The sequence below is a fragment of the Carex rostrata genome, chromosome 27, assembly GCF_964058835.1.
Source record: "Carex rostrata chromosome 27, lpCarRost1.2, whole genome shotgun sequence".
Classification (NCBI taxonomy): domain Eukaryota; kingdom Viridiplantae; phylum Streptophyta; class Magnoliopsida; order Poales; family Cyperaceae; genus Carex; species Carex rostrata.
Window position 1 is genome coordinate 4,145,372 of NC_135944.1, and position 12,208 is coordinate 4,157,579.

Here is a 12,208-nt window from a genome sequence, read left to right on the forward strand (position 1 = left end):
GTTTTTAGATGGTTCAGATTTACTGATTTTGTATCTATCTAAAAAAATAGTAAAAAAATTCCTAAAAATATAAAATTTGGTCTCCAAACATATTTTAGTATGGAGGTTAGGTTGAGTGGTTCGGATCGACTGTTTGAACTTTGAAAATGATAGAGAAAGATAGAGGCATGATGGAGGCACAAAAACATGGAGGCTAAAAAATTTGAACTCTCCTCTATATATATATATATATATATATTTTTTTTTTTTAAAAAGGCATATGCCCGTTTCATTGCAATGAAACATTGTATCTTACATCTACTAAAATAAACGTAAATGTTAACCATCCAAACACCTAGTCAACAACCAAAAGTTCTGTGCACACAGTCACCAAAAGGGTATGGCATAAGCTGGGCACACATGCACCAGGTAGGTAATATCTAAGCAAACAAGCCACACTTCGGCCTGAGATACAAAAAATTAAAAGAACTGTATTGAAATCAGTCAGAATCCTCTGAGATCCATTCCAGCACTTGATCATCTCCTGCTTGAACTATCTGGAGAGGCACCTCATCCAGGTCTTGTGGCAGTCATTCATTGACTCTATCCTGCATCTCTTCCTTAAGCTGACCTGTCCGGTATATTGCAATAGAAACAGTGTTTAGAATCACCTTTCAACATGAATATACAATAGAATTGTGAAAGCACATAGATCATTTCTTTGTTTCCACATACACCAAATAACAACACTAGCTACAATGAGAAAAGCATATCTTGTAGGTTTATCTAATGTTAAAGCAAATTGGATTAGATCCTCCATTATGTGCCAGTAGTGTCTAGTGTGTTGATATCCACCCATGTAAAACCAAATAGTTTGAGAGAAATGGCATTGAAAGAAAAGGTGGTCATTGTCTTCAGGTAGTGAACAGAATTGACAAGACAAGTCCCCTTGCCACCCTTTTTCCTTCAATTTCAGTTTGGTTATAATATATATCTATATATAGCCGGTGACTATTGTTTCCCACAGGTCACAGCTCTAACAAGCTCCTAATTTTGTTTGACTGTGGTGAAATAGTTCCTAACAATCTCCTAATTTTGTTTGACTGTTGTTAAAATGGTTCCTAGAGTAATCTCTATACATGTCATAGTGTATTTCTAAAATAACCTTACTGGTGTCCTCAGGACTAACATTGCACTGCAGCTCCTCTGGCTGATTTGCATTTCTTTCCTTTGAGTTTGGGGGAAAACTGCAGCCTTGAGCTTTTCCAGCTGCAGTTTGAGCACTGTTCCAAATGGTAATAACCTATATCAATGTAGGGAAGACATTAGATACCTTAAGTATAAAAACTCGACAAGGGATCATTGTACATAATATATGGTATTATGATATTTATTCAACAAGTGAGGTCAAAATCTCAACTAGTGTAAATTTATGAATGATTCTGATCAGCAAAAAGGTTAATTTTCAATGGCATCCTCCTCAAGAAATTGGTGTAACCAACTTCGACACAACCCTGATGAAAATATATATGATTTAACTATCAAGTTTTTGTCGATCATATAAAATACTAATTTTATTACAACATAATTAGCCATGATTGAAACACAGCCACACAGAAAGAAGGTCAATGCAATCAGTTTATATTTCATCGTCATAAAAAGTAAAGTCTATCTCTATGCCTGCATCAGTAATTATTCACAAACAACATCTGAAATTACAGTTTAGTATGGTCCGTATTTTCAGTGAAAATTTCATCTGGTGAGAGTGTTGACATCTAGCCCCCTCTCATTAAATTTTTTTGCATCATCTGATACAGGTACTGTACCAGCATGGCTAACATGAAGTTTTAGTTCAGGACTGAACTGGGATTACATACTTTCTTATCCTAGTAAAGACATCAGAACACTCAGAGAACCCAATAAAGCTGCCTCAACTGGTACCAAAAGTCAAAGATACACTAGAGTGGTACCAAAAACAGAGCAGGTACTGCTCATCCATGCCACTTACAAAAAAGAAAAGAAAAAAAAAAGAAAAAGAAAAAGAAAAAGAAAACATGATAGAACAGCTAAAAATAACTTCGGCTAACAACATCAGACTCCTCAAATTGTTAGAAATCCAGTTTGGAGTTTGGACACCTCGTGAGTTTTGAGCATGTCCTTTGAAAAAATAACCTTAGCATTTTATTAAAAGAAAATACAGTTTTTATGTTGTTTCGTTAAATTATTTCAGTTCCTTTTTGCAAACATTTTTGGTGTCATTTTTAAAATTTTAATTACTATCAATCTAATTTACACTTTTCAAATTTTTTTATTGTTAATCCTCCTCCTTTTAACCAGGCTTTAAACCGGCTATGTCGTTTAGACATAGGTGAGGTTAACAAATTGAAAATGTGTTAGTATCTCTCAAACTTAAATAAAAGAATTACAAGAGAGAGCTTCGAAACAAGGGGAGAGATGTATACCTGCATGGAAGGCCATTATGGTAGTTATTTGTAGTGCATGTACGGCATGCATTTGATTGTTATTTTCCTGATAATTAAATGCATGGTGCTTGTGTGTATTGTAATCCTCTATTACTCTCAGCTATCACAGCTGATCTAGCAATATTCTATGGGGCATTCTTTCTGTACGTATAAATTAAAAGCCAAAAGAAAAGGAAAAAAACATACATAAGTCGAAGTTTTAGATGATGAGTGATGGAAATGAGAATATTATTGCAAGAGCTTTTAATTGATTTCATAAATTGGAAATGAAGTACCTTGTGAATAAAAAGTTGTCAAATAATGAAGCATTATCCCACTGAACATATCTGGTTGTGTTTCTTCAGCATGAGTTGGGGATCCATTACGAAAGCAGGGTGTTATGTTTCAAAGCAACCGACCACCACGACCTTGAATTGACCTTTCTTTCAAAGAAGCCGGTAACTCTGGGAGCTCCTCCAACAAATCAGCTTTCATGATTTTTAGCCTTTCAAGGGCAGTGAGCCTCGCCATTGTAGTAGGCAATGACCTCAGAGAGCTTGCATCCTTGATAGACAACGACCTTAAAGAAGCAGGTAACTCCGGGAGCTCCTCCAACAAATCAACTTTTGCAATATGTATCCATTTAAGGGCAGTGAGCATCGTCATTCCAGCAGGCAATGACTTCAGAGAGCTTGCACCCCAAATATACAATGACCTTAAAGAAGCAGGTAACTCTGGGAGCTCCTCTAGTGAATTAGCTTTATTGATTTCTAGCTCTTCAAGCACAGTGAGCCTCACTATTGTAGCAGGCAATGACTTCAGAGAGCTTGCATTCCATATAGCCAACCTTTTTAGAGAAAGAGGTAACTCTGGGAGCTCCTCTAGTGAATTAACTTCATAAATTTGTAGCTCTTCAAGCATAGTGAATCTCATTGTTGTAGCAGGCAATGCATTTAGAGAGTTCGCATTCCCGATAGACAATGATCTTAAAGAAGCAGGTAACTCTGGGAGCTCCTCCAACAAAGGAGCATCAAAGATATTTAGCACTTCAAGCACAGTGAGCCTTGCCATTATAGTAGATAATGACTTCAGAGAGCTTGCACTATATATTGTCAACTCTCTGAGGAATTTGTTGTTTTGCAACAACCATTGTGCATGCAAGGCCTCAATCGCTGAACAATTCGATAAAGTCAGTTCGTTTACATATCTTAAGCTTCTCAGTGGTTCCATAAGAAGGAGAGAGAGGTCATCAATGCAAAGATTAACACTATGTGCTTGTTTCCTAGATGAATGTTCAATGTCACATCCAACAATATTACTAAATCTACTAAGGGATCCGAATTCATTTTCTGAGGAGTGCATACGTGAAATGTTTAAACATTTATGAATCGAAAGCTTAGGAAGATTAGCAAGGTTTGATGTTGATTCCAAAAGTGCAACATCAAGTTCACCACATTTTCTTATTGAAATGTATTCGACTGCCAAGGGCAGGAGGTTGCTCGGGTTATCTACTGCCATTAACATTGGGCATTCCCTTATAATTAATTTCCTTAGGGACACAAATTTACAAAAACCACCTACTAGAAGATGTACAAGATTCCTGCAATTCAAGATAAATATCTCCTCAAATGACTGGAAATCTATGTTGTCTTGCTGCAGAAATCCGTTCAATGCTGTCAAGTTTGGGCAGTTTTTTATCATCACTTTTCTGAGTGATGATTTTACTGATGATGTTGATGGGCCCTCCCTTGGGTCAGAACATGGGTAATATTCTGGAAGAGTACTCACTCTCACGTTATCTATGCAAAAGTCAGTCAGAGAAAGTGGTAGCCCAGGACATTTGGTTAGGTTTTCGCAATTTTTTATGCTTAATTGTTTTAGTGACAATAATTTTCCAAATTCACCTGCGGGTGCCAGCTTCTTACAGTCGCTGATGGTTAATTCCATCATATGTTGCAAATCTAGGTTGTTTTGCTGCAGAAATCCCAAGGATATTAAGCTGGGGCATCTTTTTATGTGCACTACTCTTAGTGATGATTTAAGGGAGAATGGTGTGGAAGTGTTATTACCAGAACTTTGATACAAATTTGGAAGAGAAGTAATGTCTGTATCATGAATTCGAAATTCAATTAGAGAAAGAGGCATATCAGGTAACTTATCCAGATTTGGACAATTACATATATCAAGAATTTTCAAATATGGCATTTGCCAAGAATACAATTTGTTTTTCCAAACAGGGCAATTAATTAATTTTAGGGATGACAGGTTTAAAAGACGTGAATGCTCCATCCAACTAGGAGATCTGTCTCCTTTATAATTCTCAACTATCAATTCCATGAGATTTGGATGGGGTTGGAGGTAATCAATGATTTGCTCGGGGTTATCAGGATTACTCTTTGAGGTCCATTTCAGGGAGAGGGATATGAGATTATTCATCCCTAATAGGTTGGCACTCTTAGATTCAGTAGGATCCCTAATATTTTCAATAGTTTTAATAAACAGGTGTCGGAGGTTCTTTAGTGTGCTTAGTTCATTTATACGTTGACCACTCCCTTGTCTGACAAAAAAGGTTAACTCTTGGAGAGATGTCAACTTGTGGAATCCATGAATGGATTGCACTATCTCCTTGGGAAGCCTCATATGACGCAACCTAAGTAGATTAGTCAATCCAGTTGTTTCAATTCTCGAATGGGATGAATTATCACTAGCTAATGGAAACTCTAATACTTGCAAATGGTAAAGTTTGTAAAGTGGAGCAAGGGTGGAGTAATTAAATGGTTTAGTGTGATTATTAGTTTGAATGGATATGTAGCGAAGGTGTACCAAACAGCTTATCTCCTTGGGCAATTCAGAGATATGCCCTCCGCATATTTTCAACAAACGTAATGATTTCTTGATTAAATCATTTCGTATATCCAAATAGAACTCCATGGAAGTGGTTATAACCAAGCTACGTAAATTTTTAAGATGGGAGACCTTTTCGATTTCACTTTCATGTAAAGAAAGATCTCGTATAGAAACATGTTGTATAGTGCTAGGTATGGTAATAGGTTTATCATTGGGCTCTATTCTACAACATTCGCCATAGGAAACGTTTTGAGCCAATTCATGCACTAGATCATGCATAACATACATTTGCCCTTCACCATATCTATCCCATGATTTAGAATATTCAAAGAATGATTTTCTCAAAAGGTGATTGAAGTAATCTTCTCCAATATCCTCAGGCCTTTCTTCCAGATGTAATTGTTGCCGGATGAATCCAGCAGCAATCCACATTTTGATCAAATCATTTTTATCAAATAAATGATCTTGAGGAAATATGCTACAAAACCTAAAGCATACCTGCAAATCTGCTGGTAAGTGGTAGTAGCTCAACTTCAAAACCTCAATTACATCCTTTGCTATCTCTAATTTAAATATAGAGCTGTGGTTCAAAATTCTTCTCCAATACTGGGGGTTCATATGTGAATTCAGTAAGCTTCCAATCACCTTTGCTGCTAATGGACTACCTTGAAGCATTTTTAGTATTTGATCTCCAATTGCTTGCAAATCTGTATGACTGTCAGAGTTAAAACCATTAAATGCATAACTATAGAAGAGCAATCGCAACTCTTGCTCTCCTAAGTCTTGTAATGCAAGATATTCATGCTCTGTACTTGTCACACTAGCGAGTAAATCTATCACTGATTTCATTCTAGTTGTAAATAATATTTTACTCCCTTCTAGTACATACCTCAAAGGGGCAATTAGTTGCTCCCAATCCCTTCTCCTCTCATCTTCCCAAACATCATCTAAAACGAGAAGAATTTTCTTTGAAAGTATCTTTTCCTTCAAGATCTCATGAAGTGTATTTAATGGTTTACCACTAAAGCTACTTTCCCCTAGTTCACTGAGAATCTTTCTCGTTATATCTTCAACACTGAAGTTCATAGAAACACAAACCCAAATTATTTTGTCAAAGTGATTCAACTTGCACATCTCTTGATATGCAAATTGCACAAGGGTGGTCTTCCCTAGTCCACCCACCCCGACAATACCAAAAGAAGAGAGGCGAGCATTAGTTGGTCGCTTCAGCCAACCAATTATCTTATCCTTCTCAGCCTCGCGGCCAAACACCTCTCTTTCAGCTAAAAAGGAAGTAGTTTCGTGCCTTAATACTTTATTGGCTTCTTGCCGTGATTCAGAAAGATAAAGAATACCTAGCGTAGTGGCAAGTTGCAGGAGATGCTCGACATCAGCAACAGCTCGATCCAACATTGTTAGGGCATCCTTCAACCTCTCCAAAATATCATCATTGATAGGACTTGCTTTTATTTTCTGTGAACTAGAAGTGGATCCACCCACCACATCTCGTTTTTTCACCATATCCTCCAGCCTTTTGTACTCCAACTCATCAAGCACATCTTGGGATGCTTCAACAGCAATCCTAAACTGCTCCACCCATTGGCTAGCATCTGGGTGCTTCATCCTGAGTGCTTCAGCAATGCCCATGACAGCAGTGATCTGGGGAAGCGCTGTTTGTAGCCTCTTTAGCTCGGCTTCACTATCGGCTGGCAGCATACGGTCTAGCAAGTACGTATAAGCCATGCTAACAAGGTTATCAACAACAGAGGACCCTGCCCAATCAGCAACAGTGAAAACAGCAGGAACCGCCCAACTTGTAAACGTTGAAAGAGCCATCTTTAATTTCCTTCTTCTTCAAATCAAAGCCGCTGGGTTTTTTTCTCTTTTTTTTTCTGTCTATTTTTATTTTTATTTTTATTTTTTTTTCTGAGCTAGTGGTGCTTGGGAATGAGAACGAACAACTACCAATTTTTTTTTTTTTTTGGGCTATAAATACCTACCAAATTATTGGTTGAGAGAACAGATTGAGAAATGAAGATAACCAAAGACAGCTATTTTCAATGATAAATTATAAGGAATGGAAATAGGGCCTTAACGAAGATAGCATAACACAGAGGTGAGTTGATTAATTAGCAATTGACATATTGTTTTTGAGAGAGAAATTTGAGAAATTAAAATATGTATCGAAGATGAGTGATGGAGAGAGACATACTTAGATGACAAGCCGAGGTTACTTGATTCAACTTAGTACTGAAGACCATGAAAGAGCACGCGCAGTTGAAACATTCAAGTCTCCTACACTGTTGTAGATCATTAAGATGCTATGAGGCAAGCACAGTGTTACGCCATATGGTGTGAAAATTTACAGACAAGCTGATCCTGAGGAACTGCCTTCATAAAACCAGACTGGAAGTATCAGCAGCGACTTGTTACATCATAAACAAATGCTGTATTCGATCAAGAGGATTCTCAATTATTGAAGTCAACTCCTCTGTGTTTCTTGCTGTGGTGTACAAACATTTTTAATAGTAGTGTAGTTGTTTCACCAGTAATTTATTTAAAGAAATGAAATATTACAATAAGAGCAATGTTTGACTTTCGAAGGTTAGGTATACCTGATCAAAAATTTTAATTGAAGCACCTTCAATTGTATAAATTGAATAGCCTATAATGACTAATAGTAAATTAGGCCAACATAACAGCTGGTTTCTGTATGTAAATGCGTGTAAGAATTAACTGTAAGCTTTGTAAGCATTAAAAAATTGTATAGTTTGACCTCCAATCATTACTAAAAAATAATTCTCTAAAATTTTCATGAAACCAAAATTTTCCATCACAAGTTTTCATGAACTCAAAAGTTAATTAAAAAAATGTGTACATGCATGAATCCAATTCACAAAATGTCATGAAGAATATTAATTTCATAAAAATATACGACCCTTAAATTGAATAAAACAGGTTATATTGACACCAAATAAAACAAAATTGATGAATGCGACTTGGGAGCCTGAAGTCAAGTCTCCTATGCAAAGACCCCGTAATTGCTACCCAAAATTGATGAATGCGACTTTGGGAGCCTGAAGTCAAATTTCCTATATGCAAAGACCCCGTAATTGCTACACAAAATTGATGAATGCGACTTTGGGAGCCTGAAGTCAAGTCTCCTATATGCAAAGACCCCGTAATTTCTACCTGATGACTCGAGTCTTCTTTTTTGTATTAACTTTTATAATAAATGAAGAAGTGTGCAGCTAAGGAGGAGAATTAATTGTAACTTTCAAGCTTTCAGAAAATATGCACATGCAGTTTTTTGTTGCTCATTCAAAGCAAGGACCCGCTATCAGCATCATATACATAGGCCTTCTTTCTTGCTATCTGTTTTTTCCAAGTCATCTAGTAAATCGAAGCACAAAATTTCTATGGGTAACTTAATTCTCTTTAAAGATAAAGAAATCTCTCTATGTACATGGTTGATTTATTTTTTTAATCTAACCAAATAGGTTTTTTAAGCTTTGATAAAATAAATACTATGTTTATTATGAAACTCTTTTACAAAATGTTTGTGTAACATAGTAAGTATGATATTATTATGAGTAGGGTTATAATGCACGATTGATTTTGTGCTCCAATCATGCACCACATTCTTATCTCCATTTTTAAAGTCTACACAGTTGATCCAAACCACTCAACATGACCTCCACATTGAATCATGCTTGGAGACCAAATTTTGTACTTTTTGCAGATCTTTTTACTAATTTTATAGATAGATATAAAATCACTGTTATGGATGGTCTAGAATTTTCCTAAAAGAGTGATTTTGTACCTATTTTAAAAATTAGTAAAAAATTTAAATAATAAAATTTTGATCTCCTAGCACATTTTAATATACAAATCGCATGTTTAGTCCATTTGTTAAAGTGCTGCTTATTAATATCTCCGCAAATTTACATGGTTGGGCTCATTATTTTTATGGCTTGGTGCCTTAAAAGGAAAAAAAAAAAATTGTCTAAAATGTTCAAACAAATTTTGGTAAAGCAATCTTGAAACTTTTCAATTTTCAACAGGGACCTTACTAAAAATTCAGTCATTTGATACTAATTGGAATAGGGAAATCTAAACATAACATTGAGATGTTGAAACTGTGACAGTTGGCAGATTAGGAACTAAGATGTCTTGTAAAACTCAAATAATGATTAATTCTTCTTTTTGAATTTTATGAGAATACTATTTATTGCAATTAATAAATACAAGCCCAAGTCATGTGAGAAAACAGTTAGGCATTTGATTCATGTGAATGTTTTTTCCTTTTATTAGAGAGGCCATAAATGTTGACCCGATCAGGTTCATTTAGGGATCCATATATATATCATAGCATGCAATTTATATCTAATTTTAATAATAGCAAGTTTGGGTCGTTTGACAATTGATAATTAGGTGCATCATACATGTGGCCATAGCTTTAGTGGGGTAATATTAAGAGAAATGAGCAAAATGAGCATATATAGGTGCATCATGGAAATATTGTACTATTTATGCATGTGATCTTTTTAATGGAAAAAGGGTATTTCAGTCTTACTTAATTTGTATGTGTTTTTTATTTTGATTAGACAATTTATTTTATTTTATTTATGTTTAGAGGAAAACTAGAAAAAAAATATATAATTACTTCTAAAGCAAGCTGCTTTTGTGGTCCCTTCATTTAAATGCAAGTTTATGTAATAATACTCCTATGAATTCAAGATTTTCAACATTCCTTTCACAGATTTGTCTTATGCCATTTGATAAGCATCAAGACTTACCGTATGCCATTTTCTCTCTTTCCTTGATTAAAAAACTAAAGCCCTAATAACACCGCTTCTTATTGATTAAAAAACAGCCTGTACCTGAGCCTTGTTTCCTCTAGGATTATTGGTACAGTTTCTTGATGCTGTTCTGACACCAGTGCATTTTGGTTTCTGGTATGGTCCTCAGGGGCCTATTTAAAAATTTTCAGAAGTTTTGACAATGACAAGCACATATTTTTTTATTTCTATATTATTCCTTTGTGGAAGGACAAACTGACGAAATTGCTGGATCTTGATCTTGTCCAAAATGGAATTGGGCTTTTGGGCTAATTTGGATATGGGCCTTTTGGGCTTGGGAATTATAAAATAATTAAAAAATGGACCATGATCTGTGGGTTTTCGTGCTCTTGAATATTTAAAAGGAAAATGGAATTGGGCTGGTTCTTTTGGGTGAAGTTAATAAATTCAAAAGAAAAGAAAATAAAATGTGGCCTAGGACTTGAATTTTGTAATGGTGGGCCAGATTTGTTGGACTATTTCATTAAGGCTGAAATTTAAAATTTGAAGGATTAAAATTTTTGGTTAGCTCATTAATATGGGATTTTGAAATAATGGACTATATTAATGGTTATTATTTATTTAATAATAATTAATTAAACAAGGGAGTCGGGTAATGATTTACATTTGAATTATTTTTTTTGTTTGTTAAAATTTGTAAGAGAGAATAGATGTAAGAAAATAATTTTATTATGACAATCTTAATTTGAGTTTTTCATGTATCTCTATTTATAGAAGAATTCAAAAACTAGCCGTTGCATATTAATTGCAATTATCAACTACTACTACTAACTTCTATCTCTTAATTTATTTATTCAATACACAACTTTCCAAACTAGCCGTTATAAACATCTCCCTAAACTAGACGTTATAATAATAATTAGTCACTTATTTTTAACACTCCCCCTCAAGTTAGGAATATAAATATCGTACAATCCTAGCTTGCTTGTAATTTTTTCAAATAGACCCAGATCCAAGCCTTTAGTGAAAACATTCGCGAGTTGATCTTCACTTGTAACGTATGGTGTTTCAATTTCTTTTGCTTGAACCTTTTCTTTAACAAAGTGGCAATCTACTTCTATATGCTTTGTGCGTTCATGAAACACGGGATTAGAAGCTATGTGTCGTGCCGAATTGTTATCACAATACATTTTCATTGAAGCAAGAGGATTCTCAATTATTGAAGTCAACTCCTCTGTGTTTCTTGCTGTGGTGTACACACATTTTTAATAGTAAAGTTGTTGCACCAATAATTGATTTATAGAAATGAAATATTACAAGAAGAGCAATGTTTTGACTTTTGAAGGTTAGGTATACCCGATCAAAATTTTTAATTGAAGAACCTTGAATTGTATAAATTGAATAGAAATAAAATAAAAAAAGGACTAATAGTAAATTAAGCGAACATAACAGCTGGTTTCTGTATGTAAATCCGTGTAAGAATTAACTGTAAGCATTGTAAGCATTATCATATTCATTCGGAGAAATAACTTCTCTTCAATTCAATCTCAAATTCTGAAACTATTTAATCAATGTGAGTCATGCAACATCTAATACTGGATTAGTTGTGTCCACAAAAAAGAGCCAACTATCCTAAAAAAGAAAAACAATTCAATTTAGGTGTACCTATATATTGGCGACACTCATTATAATCCCGATATCCCATACAGTAGAAAGTACAAGGCTTTTCTCAAAATATATTCCAATTGCACTTCTGGGTCCAACATTGTTGTAATACCATTCATACTATATACCCAAAAAATTTCTTCATATAATGTATTGTCACTACTAGAGAAGAACACTTTACTATCGGTTGAAATCGCGTTCCGCCATCGGGTTCTAAACCATTGCTTATCACTCCAATAGGAAATGTACACACATTTGCTATCGGCTCAAACTGATGGCGTTCTACTCCAATGCCATTGGTTGAAAATTAGGAACTGATGAGAATAATAGCTTTTATGTCATTAAATAAGTCATTTAACGTAAAAACACCATTGGATCTTCTTTGGTAATGAACCGATGGCGATCCTACAAATGGTGTTTGATATTTGATGCCGTTACTCCTTTAATATCATC

At 34.9% G+C, this 12,208-nt stretch overlaps 1 protein-coding gene across 1 annotated transcript; it reads right to left on the reverse strand.

The window, feature by feature from the left end:
- Positions 1 to 2,846: 2,846 nt before the first annotated feature.
- LOC144544989 (disease resistance protein RGA2-like) lies at positions 2,847 to 7,124 on the reverse strand. The gene has a single exon (XM_078293545.1). It carries the CDS (start codon positions 7,122 to 7,124, stop codon positions 2,847 to 2,849), a length of 4,278 nt encoding a protein of 1,425 aa, XP_078149671.1.
- Between the last annotated feature and the right edge of the window lie 5,084 nt (positions 7,125 to 12,208).